Raw genomic sequence first — 24437 nt, 5'->3', positions numbered from 1 at the left:
CTTTGGCTCGTGGGGGGCGTTGCACCCCGCTGTACTTCGTTGCACCTTGGTACACGTGCTCGCACACTTCGCGTCTGCTTCGGAATTACGTGCGTAATTAGCGGGAGAAAGGTGAGCCCCTCGACCTCCGAGCTCGCCGGATGAATAATGCACTCCTCTCGTGGCATTGCCGAGAGTACCGATCGCCAGCCGCGCCGAGGTCCTCGACGGCTCTCTACGAGTCCTCCCAACGAATCGCAACGATTTTAAATGGGTTTCCAGGCGCGCTCCCGCAACGCGGGGCTCGCTCGCCGGTCGACGGTGCGGCCCGGCCGCAACTCGAGAAAGCCGCGCTCCGCGTCGCCCCTACGCTGGGATTACACGGACGGCACGAGGGGAGACGATTCAACGAAAAACCGAGAATCCGCCCGTACGTATCCGCGACGTTGACCTCCGCGACCCGAGCGATCCTACGTATAAATACTCTATCGCGGTTCCCCATAAAGTACGACTTTTATTTTTTTCCACGAATTTTTATGCGTTAAACGAATGCGTTATCGGCGATTTCCTCCAGTCGCGTGGCGTCCCTTCCGGTTCAACGAGAAGAATAATTTGGACGAGGTAGCAATGATATAACGATTTTAATATAAAATTCGCCAGATCGGGAGCACGTCCACCGAGTGGCTTCTCAGACGAGTCGAAATTAAAAACCGTACGTGCGTGTAATAAAATTCCGTTGACGATAAATATAAATGCGAATGCGAATGGTAATAAACTGTGAAACGAGAGAAGAACCTACTTCTTCGTTTTTGTTTTAAAAAATCGACGATTCGTCGCGATCACCGCGTTCCATTTTGCTTTCACGTCCAACCACCAGTCGGAAGCGACTAGAACTTTTCCACCTTCTCCAGACTACTCACGCCGCTTGATACAGTCGTAGGAAGGCGTCGACCGAGTCGTCGCGCGTTTTCACTTCTCGAGTGAAGTCGAGAGGATCTCGCTCGCGGCGCCGCGCACAACTTGAACCGACTTCTTTCGAGCCCCGAGACCCCCAGGGTCGATTTTAATCTCCGGTGTAACTCACCGCTCCTGTTACCGGAGACCGGGTTTCGCGTGGCGTCTTTTTTTATTCCTTGCTCGCGTCGCGTTCGCGCCGCGCCTCCCTTCCGAGGAAGGCGGCGTCGCTCCCTCGGAAAAGAGTTCGAAATCTTCGCGAAAATTGACTGGGCGACCGTTACGCGACCGTTACACTCCCGTTACGATGCACAAGCGTTTCTTCCGTCCTCTCTTGGGGAACTCCGTAGTGCGCCGATTGGTCGCGACGGCGCTGGGGTGCACTTTTCACGGCACTCGATCGGAAACCTGGACTGGCAACCAGGGCGAAACGCGCGCGGCCCGCTGGCGGGCGCAACCTGTTGGGACACGCGCGACGCGTCGGGGGTCGGAGTCGCGGAGCGTGATCGCGCGCGCGCTCCAGGAGAAAATGTGCTCCCCGCGGCGCGCGACGCACCCCCAACCGGCTTCCACGAGGTAACTGGCGCCTGGCGCGCCGTTCCTCCGAGAGCGGCCACACTCGGTCGCCGGCGGCCGTCGGTAACCTAGGCAAGGCGGCCGGCGAGAACGCCCGAAAGATGGCAGGGTAGATTCCGAAGGCACTCGCCGCCCAGTCGGAAAGTTCACCGTCGGCATGGAAGGGAGAAACGTCGGAAGGTAAGAAACTTCCGTCGATAAAGGCGAACTCCTTCTTCGGAACTCCGTTAGTACGGACGTTCCGAACGAAAAGTCTGGACCGCGAGATACCCACCGCGACGCTCTTCGGTAAGACGGCTTCATCGTGGATTAAAAAGTACAGGTAATGCTCGATCGGCGGATCGAAATTCTTTTCCGTTCTTTTGTTGTAGTATGGCAGGATTTTTCGAGTTCGGGATGCGCCGGCACGGAGCGCGGGTACATTGTCGCGGGATGCATCTCGGGGCGACTGGCGCATGCAATTAGGCTGAGTACGGGTAATCGAGTAAGTACCTTAAGGCGGGCCACTCCCCGTCGGTCGTAGTGGTCGGAGCCGATGTGCTTCTGCAGGGCAGACTCAATCGGGGTCCGATCCGCAGGGTCATGGGACGCCTCCTGCGCAGAGTGTAATCTGAAAAAGGAGAGTGAGCGTGAGCCTCTAAACGAATTTCGCGGGGTCGGCCGGAACGTCCGAGGGGGCGCGAGGACCTCGAGAGTTCGTCGACGAGGACCCGACGCCGGGGGAATATTAAAGGGAGCCACCGAAACGTCCCCTCGAAAGTCCCGATAAACAAGAGCACCGACGAGCGGAATCTCTCCGACTGGCCGCCAGTTATCGATTCCATTATTTCACCGCCGCGTGGAATTCCTTCCCGCGCGTTCTCCTCGAATTCGAGTTGCATTACCGGGACGGAAGCAACCGCGCTAATCGAAGATAACGCGGCTATTAAATTCCCCGGTTCCGTGCTGGCGTCGCTCCCGAGAGGCGCCGGGACGCTCGTCGCGTTAGAAGGAACGAGATCTTCGAGCGCCGACTCGAGTCCTCGGAAAGGACTCGATCCCCTTCGGCGTCGCAAACTCGGGAGCTCGCACAAAAGAAAGTATTGAACTCAACGGTCGCAAAATGCACGCCCAGTGGAGGAGGGAACGCGAGCCCTTTGAAACGCGGCTCTCGGTGCCAATTAAATGCGACACTCCGGGAGTGTCATCGATCGCTCGACTTGTTGGGAAATCCGATACTACCGAATGAAAAAGAGTTACGTCGCCCCTACGAGCCCGCGTAAAATGATCTCGTGACGATGCGGAGGAGCCCCTTCGAGGGGTCGATCGATCGATCGAGGGTCCAGAATCCGCGAGAAATCGCGAGAATCCCCCTCGGAAGTCCAGCCGGTGCGTATCGCATTGCTCGTCGCCGAAAACGCGGCAGTTAGAGGTCCCCGTAATCATCGAACGCCGCCGCGAGCGAGCCGTATAATGGTCAAAGTTATTTCAAATAATCACCGAAGTAATAACCTTCCCCGCGCCCCGAGTTTCCCCTGAACTCCCAAGAGCCGCCTGTTGCCGACGAGCCGAAAATTCATCCCAGCGTTTTCCCCGCACAAAGGCCCGCGACAGCCAGGATTTCAGCCAGCAAGACTCCGCGCGCTGCGCCGTTTCCCTCTCGGGCGGGCTCGTCGACGATATGGGAAAGAGTTCGCGGGGTCGCCGGTTAAATGCCCGTGCCTAGTTTCAAACTGGTTGAGTGCCCGCGATTAATAGCGTTCGGCTATTTTAGAGAGTCCGAGGACGCATGGTACGCGTGCCGATAATTGCCTTCCGCGTTCGAAGGGGCCCGCCGCGAGGACCTGGCTCGCTGCCTTAGGGGTCCTCTCCTGGGAGACTTCCGGTCGACCGGTCGCGTCTCCACTCCGAGTCGACCCGCCTAGGGCGGTCTCCCAGGGGACGTCGGGTCGACGAAGAGGGAGAGACGTCTCGACTTACCGTTCGCGGAACATAGCGAGTTCCGTCCTTGGAAGACGTGGGGCGACAAGTACTGGTGCGGATTCGTCGGCGTGGGTGGCGTCGCCTGGCCGGATGCGGACGTGGCGATCCATGGGGGGGCGGCGTCCCTCCTGTCGCCCCCGTTTCCCGAGGGCGCGGGGATCTCGTTCGTCACCCGCACTTCTATGCCTACGGACTGAGACCGGACCTTTCGTTAGCAGGAATTTTGTCCACACGAGGATATTCGGAACGCGGACGGGGATAGAGCGATCGAGAAACGCGAAGCCAGAGGAACGAGGAAACCGAGTCGGAGCCTCGTCTCGTCCGGATCGTGTTTCGAATTTAACGAAACTTCGCGTCCCTAACTCCCTCGGAATCGGCGGATTGGCTGGCACACCTCTGGACGTCGCGACAAGGATCGATTACCCGAGTAAACGCACGGAACGTCTCCACGGACCGAAATGCGCCGGTGTGCATCGCGCGCGAGTGCACCCGTGCGCGTACACCTGTTGCAGCCGAGAGAAAGCGCGGAAGGCGGACGGCGGATTAGTTGGCAAGTTTCTCAGGGAGTCGTTGGTTTTTATTCCGGTTGCCGAGCCCGGATATACTTGGATCTTTTAGTTAGGGGTGTTCCAGAACAGAGGGAAACTACGCGACTTTGAGATAGAAACGGTGGATAACGGAGATCCGACCACGAGCGCTCGACGAAGCGTTAAGAAAAGTCGAATCTAAGTCGGGCGAACTATCTAATCGAATTTTCGACCTTAAACCAACGGCGTATAAACGAGCCCTCCCTCGCGCTACAAATTACGTTGACCCGATCGAACCTTGGCCTATTCCGGGCGGTTTCACGAGGGGAAAAATTTCGCAAACCACCCACAAGTTCCTAGACCTCTATTCTCGTCCTGGATCTCGCGATCGATTCGCTGATCACCGGATGTCGATTATTAACGATTGAGATATTACCTACATTACGAAGAAGACCTACCTAAAATTCATCCATGAACTTCTGAAATCGAGGGCATTCTATCGATACGTAGAAGAGAGAGCGGAAAAGCGAGGGCTTTTTCGAGAATTGCCTCGGCCCGGTGAAAGTCGCAATTATTGGCAGAAAATGTCGGAAAAAAAATGAAGCTTCTCGAATGAATAGAGACCGGGCGACTTTTTCGTCTCACGGTTGGTATCGATATCCCCGTTGCCATTTTATGCACGCGGGCACCGACGTCATTAAAATTCTATGTATGTCCCCTAATCGTATTCGGAAAATGTAAGATGTAATCAAATTTGTTGTACACCGCCCTGTACAGCCTGGAAAATTTCCTGAAACGCCGCGTCGTTAAAGTTAACGCGGTACCCCTTAGGGACGATCTCGGGGAAGACGAAGGGAGCCCGAGAGATCAATCGATTTTATTAAATTTCTGCCGCGAACTGTAAATTCTCCCATCGATTCTGCCTTTCGATAAATTATTGCTCCTCGTTAAATAATTCGAATCGCCCTACCGATGCCCAGCGTGCGACTTTCGAGGGTAAAAATGCGTTTTTAGTCTCGGAATAACGACTTCGAATTCATTGCCAAAATTGGCAAGCCACACTCTCGTAAGCGCTGCATTTATTATTCCGGCCATTCGCAAATCGCGCGTTCAAAGGTATATCGTCGGGAAATAAAAGCGGAAAAATCGGGGAATCGCGCTAGCGCGATCGGGGAGCGATATTTGCCGAAACGAATATACCTGGGAAAATATTTATTCGAGTCGCTCTATCTCGCGGTAGACCTCAAATTTAATTGCATATCGATCGACGATACCCTATCGCGGGACGTTCTTTAACGCGAAATCAAAGGTCCTGCCCGGGGACGAGTTTTCCGTGTCGTTACGTTGCTCCACCAAGTGAAACTCTAGAAAAATCGCGCGGATCGGGAGGGAAAACTTTCAAGCGGTGGGAGGTCTCGAGGAAATCAAGAAGTAGGCACGACTATTTAATAAAGTGCAAAAGGAAACGGAAACGGCATTCGCCGAGTGCCCCTGGATTTACTTACTACGATTGCAGGGAAGAAAATCGAGAAGGACGTCCTCCGTGGATAAAGGACCCATGTCCAAACTGAAGTTCGTTCCCTAACGAAAACTGCATCTCTTGAGAAATTTACAACCACCGGGAAAAAGCTATCCAAGGGGGGAGCATCTCTACCTTGTTACGTACAAATTGCCGTATGCATTAATAGCTGAAAAATCGGCGCTCGTGCTCGTTACGATAGCCCGCGATACCTTTTACCGAACCCTCGCCATCTTCCCAGTGAATAATTACTGTGAAATTTTCCCTACACCCACTAAATCGCATATGCACCGCGTTGCTCGGTCTTAACGATGAAAAACGACTACCCATGCCCCGCTGAAATGCATCCCTTGTAGAAATAAAAAATAAAAAGGAAGGTTCGAGTCCATGCAACGAGAAAGGCGAGTATCCGTCAGGGTGGAGGGATTCACCGCGTCCAGAGGCACAGCTTCGATCCACCCGCAAAGAAACTCACGACTCTATTACCGTGAGAAGGGAGGAGCTTACGAGTCTCTTCGGGAGAATTTATTCGGCGACATCGCGGCGGTGGGCCGAAGAAATTTCGGGTCTCCTTGAGGCTCAACTGATGGCGGATTCTCGATCGAGTAATGAAAGAGGCGAGCACCGGAGACGAATCCAATTTTCTGCCGCGCCTTTTTACGCGAGCTTATTCTTACGCCCGTCCCACGTTCCTTCCGTCACCCGGCGGCGTTCCCGCTCCCTTTGCCCTCGCCAGAATCTAGCGGAATCGGAGACCACATACCCGGGGAATCTCGGCGAGAATTCCAAATACTTTCTCCGGATCACTCCGGTACCACTCACGCTTGGGGATGTACTCGTGCGAGATGGACGTAATCCGGACCGAGACGACAAGGGCGGCATCAAAATGACGTCGGAGTCGCGTAACTAATATCCCCTTTCGTCGCGTCCTTTTCTCGCCCTCTCTCCCTCCCTTTCGCGGTCTCTGCCGAGGGCAGCTCGGAAAATTGAAGGATCTCGCACTTGGCCGAGACAAATCACCCTCGAGGGCGTGCACTCGAATACAGAGCGCGAATACCGCGTCTCGACGAGCGGAGCCGATCGTTTCCTAATGTTGTCGAGCACGAAAATGAAATTTCGCGAGCGCAACTCTGGCCGGCTACCACGTGAGCGGATTTCGAATGGACTGTGCCGGGTAAACATTAATCGGATGGTCCAAGTAAACGAAATCCGCAATCCGGTGAACGTCGACGGGATTGCAACGAAGGCCGCGCACCGCGATATTGGTTATTGCACGTACGAGACCCGGTTTACCTGCCTTTGTGGTAACGCCAAACGGACGAATGCGTCGCAAAGGAACGTCGGCCTAATGAAAATCGTCGATTTCTAGTTACCGGGTATCGCGGGAATCGGGTTACGAAGCACTTATAACTCCCAGAAAATATAATTACTTAAGCCCCGTGAACTCGTAGTTTGACGCGAGGGGTGTGGGGCACTCAAAGTAATAGTTTCTCGCTCGGCACTTCGACTCGGATCGCGCCGATTTATTGGGACAATTATCTCGGGAAAAAAAGTCCTGTTCGGACGGTGTACGCCCTGGAGGTGAACACGGAGCGGAAGCGCCGAATGTCGCAAGGAACTCCGGGGAAGTAGTCGGCGAATTAATTTCGTCCCGATTCGATACAACGATTGAACTTTGACCCCACGTGCAGCAACAAAACGGGCAAGGTTGGCGCACTTTGACATACAAAAGCGGCGCGTAAAGGACACTCCGACATCTCGCCCACGTGTGCCGAGTACATATAATCGATTACACCTGAACCCTACGAACCAGCGGACACGTGTGCGGAATGGACTACCGGTTGCCACGGTTGGAGCCCGACATTTTAATTTTACTTTTCTATTTTCCCCTCCTCTTCGATACATGCAAAATGAACGTGACACCTACGTTTTCGACGCCTCGCGTCGGACCCCGTTTATAGCGCCTGGCCGTCGTTACAGAGGTCGCTCTTTTCTCCGGTATCTCGAAGATTTAAAGCCACGCCACTGGACGGCAATAATTCACGTTGATTGTCGGCAAACAATAACCAATGATTTGACGAACGTGTCTACGCGAGAGTGCGCGTCCACGCCGTACGTAACGCGAGGCGAATCGCGACTCAATTTGCATTTGCAATTTCAGTTTGACGCGGCCGACGTAATTTACATTTCACACGGCGCGGCCGTGATCCGAAAAAATACCTTCCTCAGGTATTAGGTTCCTACCTCGAGCTCCGTCGCGGAATAACGAAACGTACGAGAGGATTAGGAGAGAATCGAGCCATTGGCGATGCAAACGGAAAGTCGGCACCCCTCATCGATGGGTCAATTAAAAATTCCTCCATCGCCACCCACGGTGAATGCAATAATCGTCGAGAAATGTAAAGGAAGCGAATGAACGGGTAGACAAGAGAGAGGGGACGAAAGAGCTCCTCTGTCAGGATGTCGTACGAGCGCTCGGCAAAGGCCGTAATTAAATTCATATATGAACGTGGGTGTATTAGCAACATGTTCCCGCACGGGATGAACCGAGGGAGGAGTCTGGAAATTTACCGACATTTCCCATAAAAATAATTGTCCTCGGCAGAGGACTCGGCGTCGCGATGCGGAATCAAAACTTTCGCTCTCTTCCGGTTGTCCTAAAAAAAGTGACCATTAAGGCGTTCCGTCCGTTTCATCGCCGAGGCATAAACCATGGGGGGGTTCCCGCCTATTCGAGAGTACAACTTTCCCTTCGCAGGGAGACCAGAATTAGGAAGTAGAAACTTCCCTCTGGGGTGTAACTACGTCGAATGGGATAATTGCGTCATTTGATTATACGCTACGCAACGGGAGATCCTGCCTCCTCTGGCAAGGAACTACTGCAATTTTCCAGCTAACTGGCATCCTACACCTACCCTACAATCCCTACGATATATACGTCGCGTAATCGATTATCGTCGCGGCTGCACCCTATAGTCAATTTCCAAGATACCAAAAGTTCGCCTATATTTGCTCCCGGAAACGTACAATGGAAAAGCAAGGGACGCTCGGAGGCCCTCCTCCATCCCATGTATCGAACGGATCCGATGAGATTCTCATTTTTCGAAAATTTTTTCCCGGATACCATCCTTGGGGTGAACCGAAAGACGCCCTTTAAACGCAAAGCATCGCTCCGCGGCAATGGGAAACCGTTACGGGGATTGAGATCTCGCGTCGAGGGGGTTGTTTCCATTCGCGAGGAACGGTCGGACGGGGCCGATGGCAAAAGGGGGAATTCGAAGCGATTTATTGCAGGAGGTAAGTTCCGGACTATGGCGGTAAACGACGATGATGTGCCACGATTCGAGCCAGTTATTCCTCGTTTTTTCTCTTAAACGGTCTATCGAGAACGGTATAACCTAACGCCATCGATAATAAATTAAGGCTCGTTCTTTCAGTCAAAGGGCGCGGCTCCGAGGGGAGGAGTGACACGCAAACTCGTCGATTGCCCCTCGTTCTTGACAGCGAGCGTCTTGGCTCCCCGATGTGGGGTGTCGTGCAGGAGGAACGAGGATCGGTCGAAGGAATTACGCATGAATCGAGGCGACGATTCACTGAATATTTGGAATCGAATTCGGGGAAACTGGCGAGATAATTCGCAATAATTCTTCGCGGACGTCACCTCCAACGTCGTTGCGCAATCGACTACCTCGTTCGGTTTCAGTCGTGAGTATTCCACCTGCTACGTAACGAAGGCAGAGGATCGGAACGGGGAGTCCTCCGGCAAACGAGACGTAACCAGCGAGATTCACCGAGACACGCCTCCTTTTTTCGGGCTGTCGTCCAGTAACGAGAAAGAAATATGTCCGTTGCCCGACGACCGCTCGTTTCCTCGAGCGAGGGCACTTCCGCTCCAGCGGATTTTCTGGAAAGGAAGAACGCGCCGATTCCCCCGAATCGTCGGAAATTCGTTTACGCACCAGGGCGGCGAGGCATTGACGCACAAAGAAGACGAAAACACGACGCGCGACGTTTCCGCTTCGGCGGGTACCACTTAAAAGATCACAGGGGACGGTAACTCGGTAGAGGTAGCAAGGGAGGGCTACTTCGCGGCCAGGTCCCCCGTGTAATTGGATCGTTAACTAATGGGGATGCAAATAAGCAAGGAGCGCGCAACGAGGCAACAACGGCCCGATACGTCGGCCACTCTCCGCTTCCGCGACCCGGTCGAGTCCACTCGAGTCAGTCCGCCGCGATTTTCCGCCCCCGGTTTCCGGATCTCGGCCGCCTCCGCGGAGCGGCCGCAATCGGGACCAGAGGCGACTCGCCGGAGGGCCGCGCTAGGGTGGCTCCCCGTATTCCCACACAAATCGTTTCATCCACGTCGCGAACGCTCGCTCCTGCGCCGAGTTCCGATTTATTCCCTCGATTACACGGGAAACCTTTTTCGGACTGGGAAAAGAGTGGAAAAACTCATTTTCGAGATTTCCTCCACCGACCCTCCGGGTTTCGCATTCCACGAGCGAAGGCATCGCCCCCTTCGAGTCGAGGCGGCGAAACGTTGCTCTTCGAGTAACGATGCTTCTCGCTATTCTCGCATAGAAAATGGACGTACGTCAGTGCGCGTTCGATGTAAATACCGGGCGCGATGAAAAGAGACTTTCAACCAAATTAAACCGACCTTTTCGATCGATGCAGATTTATCTTAGTGTACTCACGTGTTGCATCGGATAGGCGGCGCTACCGACCAGGAAGTCCCATAGCCAAACGTAGATTCGCTCGCAAATGTGCAGCTTTACTGTCTCCGGGCAATTGGCTGAGCCCCCGATCGCGATGAGTCCTCTTCACGCCGGACAGGAGACCTCAGCTGACGAATCCTCGATGAGCATTTTTGCCCACTATCGGGCCGATAGCCAAGGATTTTCCCCCACTCTTGAAAACTCCGATTCGAGTTTTAGGAACTTTTCTCTAAACCACGGTTGATTCACGGGGCTGTCCACCTATTACTCGATGCTCGCGATTCGTCGTAGGAATCTCGACGATCCCTTCTTCGCGAGATTTCTCCGAATTTTCACCTCGCGTCGATCTCTCTGGGTCCGAGGATCCTCCGATGCCTCGGTCGCCCTTCCTCTCCGCATTCCGATAATCCTGAAAATCGGAGGTCGAAGTGACGAATTTCTCAGGATTTCGGGTAGTTTTTCATTTTTCTCGTCGATCGGAAGAGTTAGGATCGGATGCTGCGTGGTGCTTCCGTGATTTTTTCACTCGCGCGGATGTCTCTTCGGAGAGGTCTTAGGCGACGCGGAGGATAAAAGATCGTTGATATTTTTCTGGAATTTTGTCTGGACCCAGGTGGCCGACGATCCGGACCGTCGTTCGCGCCGGAAGCTCGCGGAGCGCGTCGCGGAAACGACCTGCGCGATAGGCAGTCGAAGCGATACTGAGAGACCTACCCTTAACGCCGCGGAACGTCCCGCGCGCACGTAAAAGAATTTAACCTTGTACGGTAAAGGCCGCGTAACCTTCGACCAATAAATTCTAATTTTAAGCCATTTCGGTGAGGCATCCCATAAACGAACGGATGAGACTCCGCGGTTGATCTATGCGGCTAAAACTATCGATCGTCATTCCGCGGTCGAACGACGACCGCTCTCGAGTTATTTATCGATTAACCCTCTTCGCCACGGATGGGGGATAAATCTGGCTTATTGTCTATCGTCCATGTATTTAATTCATCGACCAATAGAAAACACCGAAAACGGCACCGCCAACTTAAAGAGTTCTGTGACCGAATTCGTATCACTTATTCGATGCTTCCGGAATTATGTTAACGTTGTCTCTTATGTAGTATTACATACGCTGATGTGACTCGACGAAGTGCAGCCATTAAGGACGAATAATCGCTCCCTTGTGTTTATGGAAATTTGAACGAGAAAGCGATATCGGTATGTCGAGGTAAGTTTGCTGTTCAGAAATCGAATTTTCTTTGGTGTACCTGGAGGTCGTAATGCCATCTTCCAAGCGAAGAGTTCACCACGAAATACCGGGAACGCGTGCGCCACGTTTTCCGTCATCGATCTTCGAAGAATTGCTCAACCCGACTCTACAGTCGGTAAGACAGAAATACGCTGAAATTCAGATTTTTACGTACTCGGAGGATAAATGTGCGCGTTACCGTCTCATTAGTAGGTCACTTTTCGCGAGATCACCTTTCCTTGTCAACCTCGAGGCGTCTTCCCGTCACGGTCGAGATGGCAAACGCGAGCCTCCGCTTTTGTTGTGCACATTAAATCAAAACCGCCGGGCGATTGTCGTAGGTCGACCCTGAAATTTAGCATACAATCCAAGGATATCCAGGCGTCGCACCGATAACTCATCTCTCTCCCCGTTTTTTATTCCATCGCAACTGCGCTCTTCTTTAGTTTCCGGCAGAGATCGTTTTCATTTGTATGATTTCTAACGATATTTCTAAGTACGGCCATTCATCAGGTTCGCCGGGATAATTGTTGCTACGCTTATAATTTAAATGGGGTGGATTTCATTTGGTTACCTTTGACCCTGACGTGGAATCAGTACACAGAGAAATTGATTTCGTTTTTTTAGAAAACGTTTTCCCCTTGGTAACATACATACGTATGAAGCTTCGGCGATGGATGTCGCGATGACGATTAAGGTCGTCGCGAGTCGAGAACTTTTTTCTTTGTATAAATCTGTACGTCTTACCGTCGCTTCGTGACGGCCGACAACTAACGATTTCTGACTTGACCGGTGACCTCGGGTTTGACATGGTCTTCCCGAATAAGACTACTTTTTACCTCGAGGTCGTTCTCCCAGGACCCGCAAATTTCGACAAACTGCTCCTTTGTGCCTCTCGTCATCGCGTTTACTTCTCGCCTCTTCTGTATGAATAAAATAATTTTTTTTTCTCTACGTACACTTATCAAGAAATAAAATGGCTTTCGGAAATGAGGCGTCAGCTCGCTTCTTTCGTGGGGAATTCCAATTACTTCTGCCGGGCGGTGCGATTTATTGAACGAAATCGTACACAAACTGTAAGCAGCCGACAAACGCAAACGAAGTGGGAAAAATTCTCCTTTTAATTGGTCGGTGTATATTCCTCTCGCCATTTCTCACGTAATTAAATACAAGACGATGGGTACATTTAAGTACTCCCTTGCATATTCCTCGATCACTCAAGAGATCGTCTTCTCCTGCAGTGGTTCGCCAAATGTGGGTGAATCTCCTTCCGGCAAGGTCAAGCCGTGATTTTGGGTCAGCATTTTTAAATGCCGTAAAGTTTGGACATTCGAAAGATACATCCCAAGAAGGAGACATTTCTGCGACTGGTATTCCAAGTGATTTTTTTTTTTTTATCTGCAATTAACGGGACATCTCGCTCGCACTCCAGATTAGGCAGGAGGGTATAGGGTATACAATTATTAAGGTGTTTCCAGCTGGGTAACGATTCCAAGACTTGAGAATACGCCTAAGCAACTTTAATCGGCTGTAACTAATTTTATTGCTTCTTGTCAACTAATGGTACTAGATAATTGCGCCTCCTATACTAGTCTACCGTGATTGTGTGCTAATGGATAGCTCTGGAATACCTGGATTTCTTCTCACTTAACCCAGTTCCCGTGGACTTATAGCTCTGCCCCTGTTAAAACACGAGACCAAAAATTCTGATTCGAGCCAGGGAATAAATATATCTATCCATCGAAGTAAAAATAAGAATTAACCTTGTCGATTGCGTATATCATTTCGCTCACCGTTTGTATTTGCCGCACGTAAATAATTTCACTGACACGAATTTCGAGTTTCGTTTGCTACAAAATTGAGGGGTAATGAGTTTCGGGCTTAACGCTATCCCTACCGTTGGGATGCTTCTGAGTATTTTTAAGAGTAATCTCTGATCCCAATCTGCGCGATGCGCGTTGCATCCCGATTCAGCTCCCGACTGACACTTTCCACTTTAAGGCCAGCGAGCGACAAATGACTCCGATTTTCATTTCGTCGTGTAGTTCACACTTGTCAAGATTTTAAGGCATCTTCGATATTCTCCGTTCAAGTCCCAATACCGGGGAGGAGCTGTAAATTTTACATCTGCCCAATTTGTTCGGTAGCCGTGACCGAATTGCTACACGACGAGCCGTCCTCGCGCGGCAGAAAGGGACGAAGCTGATTTTATTTTTCATTTCTTTCCGCTTCGATCCTTTAGGTCAGGATGGCGATGTCTCACGAACGCATCTCGATAACCATAAATCGAGAACAATAAATCCGGGTAATCTCCGGAGTCGATAACGAGTCGTGTCACTTAGATCGTAAGTGACGCTTCAAACTCCGGACCGCATCCCGGAGCAGTTTGTTAATGCAGACACTCGCGCGAGATTTATCGTTGCGACCACGTACAATTTCCTAAATATCATCGCGATCTTGGGGACAGAAAAACGGTTAATGAAAAAGAGGTCAAGAGTATGCATATATAAAGGAGTCATTTATTCCAGTTGTCATAGTGCACCCCTAACGAAGCTCGATGACGTTGGGTTGGTTTTTGCGCCAGATGAAGTTACCTCAGGGCAATGATTGGACTTCACGGGTACCCGATAAATCTTGGGTTTACGAGTGCGTTTTGGATTGGGCAATATTGCCAAAAAACCGTTTTCAGGGTCTCTTCGAATAAGGATCGTTGGAAAAACTTGAGTTTTTCTTCTAACGACCGAGATGCAGCTGCGCGACATCATCGATTCGTACCTGCAATTGCACACCTGTGAATACACGAGCGGCTGGGGTGACGAGTGAAATTCCTACGTTACGTCGCACAGTTGTCCGAATAAACTTGAAAAGGACTTAAGCGATCCCTCCGCAAGGTTGAAAGAAATACGTATTTAAGTCTGAAATCTTCGAGACTTCGAACGATCAAAGTTTCATAGAAGAGAAAGGTTGTTATCATAATTACCGAATCATTTTTGCAAATTGATCGAGCAGCAGGCTGAGAACTAACCTGATTTCTAAGAGTAGAAGAAGACGTTCCCCTTGTGCAGCGGCTGCATCGAAATGCAGGTCATCGGCGCAAGGGAAAACCGCAGGATGTACGTCGTGAGAGAATCGGGCCACTTCCTCTCTACGATTGTATTCGATCGGTGAGGAAGAATTCACGAGTTTGCATTTTCTCCTCGAGTAAGTGCGAGGTATTTCGAGATCTACCTGCATCTCTTTTTTTACCGGGATCAACATTTTATTACGGCGTTCTCTTCGCTCGAGTCCCAAATAATTTGTGACTTTATGAGTACGCTGGGTGAAGCTGAGGTCGCCGTGGTATTTTTTCAATTAACTTTTTTTTCATCAAAAAGGACCTCCGTCGAGAATATCTTCTTTCGTTCACAGGTTGCTTGGACCTCGAAGAAGCGACCAAGGACAAGCTCGGTGTACATCCGAACCGACAAGATGGAATCTTCGACGAAGGTATCCCAATGTGTTCTTTCATGAATTATGCTCAACCCGATAACCACTAAAGACGACTTATTGACCCTCGCGGGTATATATTCTTTTCAGGACGAAAGCCCGGGACGTACTCCTGTAAGATCTTCTTTGCAAGACTTCATTCTCAATAATAAAATGCCTTCTCATTTTGTGCTTGAAATTTTTAACCAAACCTTACGAGGCCATTTGCGAAAATCGAATGAACCACATATCGCGTGCCTACTTGTCGGCCACGTCGATCATCGTAAATGGTAATTAACACCTGTACTTTCGCGATGCAACAATACCCGACGACGGTCGTCGCGTTAAATGACAGCGACGATCGACAAGTCGAAGCCGTCTTTCCACTATTCCTTCCTGGTGAGAAGTTCCGGTCGGATCGAACCGTTTCTTTTCCTGGTGGGACATATATCCCGGTGTCCGTTTCCAGATCTGGATCCTCGCCACCCGGGAAGTCGAAGCCAGGTGAGAAGGTCCATTTTTCACGTAACGGTCCATTCAGCCTCCGGCTCGAATCGAATAGATTTTCTCGCCAAGAAATTATCCCGGACGGAAGTCGTTCCTCTATCTCCCATAAAGCGCGAGAGAAATCATTCGATATCTTCTCTAGGCCACGAGGTTTAAATTGCATTTCTGACTACTGGCTGGCAGTGGCTCCTCGCGTCGGCGGGTTCGACGACTCGGAATATTAATAAATTGTTATGCAAAGGGGGTTAGGTAATGGCAAAAGACACCCGACGGTCGCGGTTGCTTCACCACGCTATTATTCTCGCATTAATGACTCCGTTAACTCGAATGCTTTCGACAGGAAGCGGCATCGATAGGAAGCGAACGAGCCCGGACCCGCTCGCACCCTCCCGTACCCGCCCATACCTACTAGTACAATCAGGTACCACTAAAAAATATCCATTTTCGAAAAAGATGGGGCTAGCACAAAAACAATTTTTTTTTAAATCTGTTAATCAACTATTGAAGTTAGGATAATTGTTTCAACGGTACATCACGATACACAGTGAGTACAATTTTGGTAGAAAAAAAATGTTTCATTTTCGGAAAAGTCGGGAGCAACTTTACGGACACGAAGTCATCGCTCCTCGCGCGCGGCCGCCGAAGTATGGAGAAGCGCCGAAGAAAGAGCGTCGCAAGAGAGATGGCGACTTGCCACGGTGAGGTGTCTACATATAGAGGGTCGTGCGCCACGCGATCCGATTCAGTCTCGTCCGGACCACGCAACGATAAAAACTTCGACCCTGCGTCCCGGTGCTTCGCAACTTCTCGAGCGGATCGCGTCGCGAAATCGGGAGTTCCTCTGCGAAAGCTCGTAAAAGAAGGGATTCGTGAGTCGATAGGGATGGCACGACCCTAGGAGAGGTAGGGCACGGGGCGAAAAGAAAGGAGGACCGGAAGGTAAGCTTAAATCGTACCGAGAGGGTACGGGAATCGTTTGGCGATGAAAACTACGTCCAAGATTTTTTCATTCCTCTTGACTCAGCTAAAACCGGCCGTTTTGTGAGAGGGGAACTATTTTTAAACGCGTTCCTCTGTACACTTTTACAAGTAATCGTTTCCAGTTGGTGCACGTAATCAACGTGTAGGACGACGTACCGCTTAAATGTAATCCATAAATATATCGCTGAACGTCGAAACAACGGTCACTCGTTTCTAAGTTTACGAATACGCTAAATGTTTACGATCGCGAAATCGGATCGATATCAGTGACACGCATTGAATCTACCTTCTTGACGTGGCCATTGTTTCGATTTGCGTGTCGTATAACGATGTAATACTGACAGAGTACAGCATAATTATACCAACGAAACATCGGTGTCGATGAAAATGACATATTGTGTGCCGTGATATTTAACGAAACCTGCGTTAAAATAGAATCATCTGTTTCTGAGGAAATTTTGTTTGCCTTTTATCGCGATGTTTTATCATATCGTAATGCAATTACTCGATTCCAACTCGGGCTCACAAAATTCCACTGTTGTCAAATATTTGTGATATCTGATGTGACGATGATAATGACATCTCGGCAATAAATTATCAATATTACTAAACTGATTTCAATCTAAATGTGTGCTAACCGATTAATTGATTGAACGTGTCTTATGTCATCTAGAAAGATACTTGCTCGGTGATTAATCAGTTTCCGCGTTATATTAACTTACAAAATGTTACGTTGACATATTTCACGCTCTTTTGGTACTAAATACGAATGAATCCATTTTTACAGATTATACAGAATATCGTCGCGATTCGGAACGGAACCGAAATGGAGCAAGCTGGCATTTCAATAATTACTCCACCAGGGATTATTGAAAATTCGCTGACGACGAAGCCAAAAAACACAACCATCAAGATTTCAGCGGGCAACAAATTCCAAAATGCAAAGAAAAAATTTAAATCCTCCTGTGAGTAATATTTAATTATTGGACGGTAATTGTAACAGTGGAAAAGAAAATAGCAATCAATTTTACCTTTACCGAATAATATCGAAATAACTGCCGTTGAATTTTTGCAAATGTTTGCAAAGCTTATGATTACCTTAAAAAAAAAAGTGCAAAATTGAAAGAGACAAGCGAGCATGCGATCATGTGCATCTCCAATTAAGGACGTACAAGGCAACGAGCATCACGAGAAATCCCGCTAATGAAATTAGAACGTAATTAAGGGACATATGCCATTAAGGTGGCGTTACATGTACCCCGAGTGGTTGTTTCAATCTACCGGTAAGTCAGGAGCCGATCGGAAATTAATCCTTACATCATTGCTCTAACTCATCGAACTTTCACGCCTTAAACGTTACCCTTTGAAACCCACCAACGTCACTCGCTAAACGCATCTTCTCTGAATAGACACCCCGGAAATGAATTAGCAAGTCCTCGTAACATTCGAATATCGTAATTATTATAATTCGATAATTTACGGTCGATTTTTTATTGCACGCTCAACTTATCATCAATCGTAGGTGAAAGTCCAACATGTTGAATCCGTGGCGAAGCACCAATAAGCTTCACGGTTTCCGATAAATTATAATTAACCGAAAGAAACGGCCGCGTAAAATTCAGTAAAACGATACGGTTAAAGAATGTAGAGATTTCCATCGCGAACCACTTCCGAGTAACTAGTTAATGTGTACCTTTCTTCAGTAAGCGCATATCATAACTCATTGGCTACGGATTTATTGCCATGCACTTCAGTGATAGCTTGGGATGAAAGAGATGTCGCATCAGAAAATCACTTGGACGTATTTCGCTTCCAATGAACGCAATTGTGTGTGCGAAGTAGATATCGAATGACCGTCTATAATCGATTATCTGTTCGGGGTGGGAAAGGAAGTTCAATGTTCGAACACCTGCGGAAGAGGTCCGCCGAGATTAGCGAGGGACGTAACAAGGTGATTTTCATCGCGTGGAATGTCCCCGATAGAAAGTAGATCGTGTGCTCGTAACTCACTTACACATTCTAGGGTCACATGGCGTACAGGACCAGCTGAATACTCATCGATCTACCATACAACTGGTCGAGTGCGTACTCGCTGTCTACTCGTTTCAGGTGAACGCTCGGTGCGTGCTCGTTTAAATTGGATGCACTTCCGGTGCGCGGAGAAAAACCGTGTCCATTGTGACGGTCGAGCAGTTTTTCCAAAACTTTCCACTTTTACTTCACGCGTGTCTAGGCTTCCATTTCTCCTCGAGATACCCAACCATGCCATTTCGCTCTCGCGTGGAGATCGTTACCCGTGAACGTAACGCGTCTTGAGTTTACCACGGTTTCGCAAATTCAGAATTTACACTTTACTTGATTTTCAAATTCCTCGGAAACAATGTTGTCGAGGGTCTTTCAATATTAAGACTGTTACTTCTTTCCCAGAAACGGAATTTCCAGGTCGCTCCCGGGGACGGAATACCTCTTGAGAATTTCTTGCGAAAATTTAAATTTGAAATTCCGATGGTTTTATTTTCTGCTTACGGAGCACGCAGTTTTTTGTCGAGGAGTCTCATTTGGTAGACGTTTTGCGCGACAATGGTACCAACGTTTTGATAAAGTCATTTATTTTTCGCTACACTACGCGCACCTTCGCTCGACCGCTTTCTCTGATTACTCGCAAACGTGACGAATCGAAAAGAAATAATCTTTCGGCGCTACAGAGCTCTGCACCAGTCGCGGCCATTCACCGCTCCGCGAACTTGACCTACTGTGACACTTGCGTGCGCGTGTACGCGCATTCGAGCCGCACGAAACCCTAAAGTACCGGAAGTATCGCCAAGTGACGTTACCTACTTCGGACCTCCACCAATTTTCCGGGATTTTCGATCTCTCCTCATGGCATAATTCCCGGCATAAAATTGATATTGCACGGTTTATGTAACGTTCGGACGAAGCGCATGTGCAATTAGATAGATAATCGTCGAAAGATTTGACGTTTCCTCCTCCGACGACATCGCGACGGTTGCATAATGCCACGATTAGTTTGGAAAACTACTTTGTGCGCTCGGTGAAGTGCAGTTTACCCATCTTGATATCGAGATATGAAACGTAAGATATTATCGGGCTTGTCGCGCGTACCGTGCGAACGGAGAGGTCTGATCTGGCTCCCAGGCCCAAGGGAGAAATCCGTGGTTAAGACCAAAACTTGTCCGGCGAGATCGTCGCATGTGGTCTCTAGGATGTAATCACGGGATTGCAGTCGCATTTAATCGGACGGTAAATCCTGAGACTTCCTCGAGCTCTGCCCGAGGTCGAGTGAACGAGTTAAAGAAGCCAGGACGCCTTTCCCCGGAACTTTTTCCTTTCTCGTCACGAACCTCGGACGATCGCGTGTAGTTTTCATTCTCGAGGAAGGCGCACCTAGACGCCAGAGGAGACCACGTGCTTCGTCCTTTCCCCGGATTTTTCGCTCCACATATCCTGCTCGGCGAACGCTCTTTCGCTGCATAACCTAGAAATCTGGACTCCCCGAGCCCGCGGTAGCAAAGATGCGTTGCGAGCCTTTAGAAAGTTCGAAGCAGTTCCTTTATCCTTCTGTTTTCGTATTAATTAATTGGCGACTCCTCCTGTACCAGTCGTCGGCAAGGTAGAACGTTGTCGACGGCCGGTATACGAGAAATTGTGGACACGTTTTGGTTCCCGAGGACGAAATTCTGGTAGATGGTATCTCGGTCCTCTCTCCGATCTCGAGTGAAATGGGGGAAGAATCGTCGAGGACTTACCTCTTTGCTTTCTTTTACGTTGTAATATTCCATCGTTTACGATGTTCTTGTACGGAGATACGATGTCGATACGGAATAACTTTCCACCGGTTCTTATAATAGCTGTGACGATTTCTATGAGTCTCGTTGATCTTATTGAAATGCAAGAGAGGAGCAAATATCTTGTTCGTTTCCCACTATGCGTTGCCTTTAATAGCCCCCGTTCTCCAGAAAACTCAATGAAAAAAGACATTTATTTTCCTCCTTAACCTCGATTTCTTTCAAACTTTGTGCTCGCCGTTTTATTCCATGATTCTATGCGATAAATCCCTAAACTTTCACAACGCCTAATTAGGTATAACTTTCATCTCGGCCGCGAGAAGCTTTAATTCACTTTACTTGGCTTCGTTTTTAATTAACCGGAGATACGATCGAGGAAGACGCGTGTGGATGGAAATCGAAACTCGGAGAGCGTCTTTTGATATATTTAACGCTAATATGTAGGAAACGTTAAACTCGTGACTAGTAATCTCAAAGAATCCGCAATTACTTAGGAGACGCGGTACATTTACACCTGCGGGAATGATAAGCCCTTGGCAGATATTGATTTCGCGATTTGTGTCACCTTACGGACGCGTCTTCGTATCAGGTTTGCGGATCTCAAATCGCTTTCGAGAGGATACCCTAGAATCGACTGTATCCCCGAGTACCGCAACTACTGTCCGCTCGAGTAATTAACTTTATCGGTACCGTCCCTGTAATGACCAGCACCTGCCATCGGATATCGCGCTGACGTGCCCCGGAAATCGTAAAACTTTTTCCGATTTATACCGAGAACGGCCATCGGTAAATCTTTGACTAAGAGACTAAAAGAGCCAATCGATCTCGCGTCGGAGCGCAAAGTGGAGTAAGGTCTACTCTTGAAGCATTTAAGGGATGCTCGAGGTACGGTAACCCCGACTTGTTGGCAAGAACGATATCGTCCCTTTGCGAGGCAAGGTTCTCGGAACTATTTCAGTGGTGCAAGTACGAGCTTACGCGAAAGTACATCAGAGTGTGGTTGTACCTTAAGAACACGAGCGGTGCGGTGACCCACCGACCCCACCTTGCAAGAAGCGTTGCTCGTGGAGTAACGTATTAATAGAGTAAGCTCGGTCGGGGTGTGGAAAAATCAATTTCCTCCACGCAGCGTGCATCGCCCGATTAGGTAATGACGTGTGGCAACGCCTCCCGGAATTTAACGTTATTGGAACGTTGACCGTCGGCTCGACGGATAGAAAAAATTAAATGATTATAAATCGAAGCATTAATCCGACCCTGATCCGTCGATCGAAATAACTTTAAAACGATTCGACGGAATAAAATGGTTAACGGTGCCCGCGTCCTAAAATAAAAATCGACCCTGACCTCCGCAACCTTGTCACTACCTACACTTTCGATCACCTTCGTTCGCCCGCCAAAGCCGTTCGTTTGAATCGGCTCTAACGTACCGATATAGCATAAACGATGGCAGATTTCCGCTAGCTTTTCCATTTTGTGATAGGGTTATCGTTCTTGACCGAACGCCATTGGACGCTGAATACTCCACTCTGTACAAGTTTCAGTTCGCAGCTAATTTCGCTGGGTTTCGCTTTAACAAATGAAGCGTCGATCGATTGAAATGTTTGCACGCGTAAAATCGTTGCGAATGAAAAAGCCCTTTTTTTCCTGAAATTTCTTCGAAGACCGAGTTTGAGCTCGAGTGACGGTTTTCCCTTCGTTACGTGACGTTCATATAATTTAATCCATAATGCCGTTTTTGCGACGATATAACGAATGTGAGTTACTTAACGTAGTCGTCAATACGTTACGCAATGACAGGTATTTATTGCATCGTCTAAGAAAATTCTCGTGCCGAGGAAGGTCTGGGCGAGGCCCCAGAAGTTCTCTCATTTTCTCCGTCAGTCCCTTGATTGTCTTTCCCCTGAACTCGATAACGAGAGAATCCCGGAGACAACGCTTCGATGACGGACCGGGCGCGACAGAGGAACTTGGAGCAATATCCTGCCGACAATGGAGGCGGTCGGGATTATGAGACCGAAGACAACGACCCCGACAGTCGCTAACGATGTACAGGTCGTTCCAGGGATCGGCCGATGTCGATATCGATGCAAGCTCCGATACAGGCGCCGCCCGAAAGGCCACCCTCCGTTGATCCCATGGTCGAAGGGTTGGCGGGTGCCCGGTATAATGCGGTGTCGGGATTGTTTAGGAGTCCTGATTTGTAGTCGTAACTCGATTCGCGGGGTTGATTATCGGTATTTAATGCACCTGATGGGGGGAAACGTGGAGATACCAACTAAACTACAGCGTAGACCGGCGTTCCTGCAGCTCGGAATTGGAAATATTAAATAAGAGATATTTTCTTTCCAGATTCTTTCGGTGCCGTGATTTTTTTAGTTTCTCACGTACATATCTTTCACTTCCAGGGCTAAGCGGTTTATTCAAAGTGGACCATTCCGCGAAGGAAATTGCCAAGATGGCCATCTCGGAAGTTCTCGGCACGGGCACGCTGGTTCTACTTGGCTGCATGTCGTGCATCGGCACATTCGGAACCATACCGACAGGTTTTACCGTTTCCATCGCTTTTGGTTACGCCGTCATGCTGTGCATTCAGGTGAGAGAGCCTACGATTTTTACCGAACGATGTACGTTGATGAGACCGATCGTTTATTCCGTTTTCTTTTTCCAGTGCTTTGGTCACATTAGCGGGGCCCATATTAATCCAGCGGTTACCCTGGGTTCTGTAGTCCTTGGTAATACGTCATTGGTAATCGCATTCATTTATATAATTGCCCAATGCATTGGCGCCGTTGTCGGGTACGGATTGATCATGGTTAGTACACAGAAATTACAGGTTACGTCGCACAGTCGCATTTTGATAATTACCGAATCGTAATAAATTTTTTTTTCCAGACTGTGACCAGCGAAGAATTCATGCTTCCATGGGAGGATGTAAACAACCCTCCTAAAAATTCGATTTGCGTAACCCAACTGCACGCCAACGTTACGTTAGGTCAAGGTTTCTTGGTCGAAGTCATGGCCACCTTCCTCCTGATGTGCGTAGCCTGTGCCATTTGGGACAAGAGAAACTCCAGGAATACGGATTCGGTGGCCATTAGATTCGGTTTTTCGGTAGCCGTGCTTTGCATAGCATTCGGTCCGTACACGGGATGCAGCATGAATCCTGCGAGATCACTGGCTCCGGCAATATGGAATAACAAATGGACCCATCACTGGGTCTACTGGATTGGCCCAATTATAGGTTCTTTCTGCGCATCTATTCTTTATCGTTGTCTGTTCGTGGAGAAGGAGGAAGCGAAACCCGTGGAACAACCCTCCGTTGAAGGATTGCCACCTGAAAATGGCAATGTAGAAACGTAAAACTTTTGAGAAGTTTGAAGGGTGCCAGGTAACGCGTGATCAGATTCGAAACGATCGACACGAAGAGGATGGATCGTTGTCTGTTCTTTTTGGTTCTTTATCGGACACTCGTACTTCGGGTCGTGAACCTCCTCGATGGCTTTAGCGAAAAGCGAATGAAGATTGTAAATTTCATCTTCCGATTTGAGAATCGTACCCCGACGGTTTCGTCCCGACTGAAAAGGACCTTTTGACTTTATGGACGCTTCCTACCCCGCGAATCTCTATGTAAGGTGTAATTCTACCCTGTCGAAAAGTGACATGTAAAGCGATGGAGGGATATTCGGTTAGACTGATTGCGAAGATTTGGTACAAAGCTCGTGGGCGTTATTCCAACTACTACCGATGTTCTTCTTTTCCTGAAGTCACCGTGATAATTGCACTCATTAAACATGCGTTCTTGCCATCACAAATGCGGGAGTTATTTGATCGGTAGGACATAATTTTGTAATAGTTTTTAAACGAATCTTTGTAATCCCTTGTCGCTTGAGAAAATCCGCTCGTTCAACCTGTATATACATATAATTTATGCACCGTGTATGTATATAATGATATTGTCTCATAGTGAAAGCTTGCGAAACAGTTTGCGAACGGATTCTCCTGCATCTTTTCACACATTTTAATTGAAATTAAATGACACAACTCATGCATTCTGTTTCTCAAAATGTTCACAAGCTTCTTCTTAATTTCTTCATCCTTTATAATCGTAATTTTTAAAGAACATGTTGAAATATACTTAATAAGTTTCACAATTATCGGACATGTCTCGTTTTCCTCTTTACCCATGATGACCATTAATACAAA

General features: G+C 48.9%; 2 protein-coding genes across 4 annotated transcripts; one reads left to right on the top strand and one right to left on the bottom strand.

Annotated features, from left to right (window-relative positions):
* Positions 1–1970: 1970 nt before the first annotated feature.
* On the bottom strand, positions 1971–11510 carry LOC105703986. Its single transcript, XM_023434678.1, has 4 exons — positions 11492–11510; positions 10215–10312; positions 3469–3664; positions 1971–2119 (listed from the first exon to the last, which is right to left on the bottom strand). The coding sequence occupies exons 1-4, from the start codon at positions 11508–11510 to the stop codon at positions 1971–1973; spliced, it is 462 nt and encodes a 153-aa protein (XP_023290446.1).
* Positions 11511–15352: 3842 nt separating this feature from the next.
* Positions 15353–24393, top strand: LOC105704228 (aquaporin AQPcic). 3 transcript variants are annotated; one of them, XM_012433280.2, is made up of 7 exons: positions 15353–15441; positions 15785–15865; positions 16035–16142; positions 17213–17390; positions 22640–22827; positions 22903–23046; positions 23127–24393. In XM_012433280.2, the coding sequence occupies exons 4-7, from the start codon at positions 17252–17254 to the stop codon at positions 23592–23594; spliced, it is 939 nt and encodes a 312-aa protein (XP_012288703.1). In that variant the 5' UTR covers positions 15353–15441; positions 15785–15865; positions 16035–16142; positions 17213–17251; the 3' UTR covers positions 23595–24393. The 3 variants fall into 3 exon arrangements, with proteins under 3 accessions (XP_012288703.1, XP_012288702.1, XP_012288704.1); XM_012433279.1 differs by lacking the exons at positions 15353–15441; positions 15785–15865; positions 16035–16142 and adding an exon at positions 16181–16383; XM_012433281.1 differs by lacking the exons at positions 15353–15441; positions 15785–15865; positions 16035–16142 and adding an exon at positions 16451–16590.
* The last annotated feature ends 44 nt before the right edge of the window (positions 24394–24437 follow it).

Source organism: Orussus abietinus, unplaced genomic scaffold, assembly GCF_000612105.2.
Source record: "Orussus abietinus isolate OABI.00-Male unplaced genomic scaffold, Oabi_2.0 scaffold11, whole genome shotgun sequence".
NCBI classification, from domain to species: domain Eukaryota; kingdom Metazoa; phylum Arthropoda; class Insecta; order Hymenoptera; family Orussidae; genus Orussus; species Orussus abietinus.
This window is presented reverse-complemented; position numbering and strand designations above follow the sequence as displayed.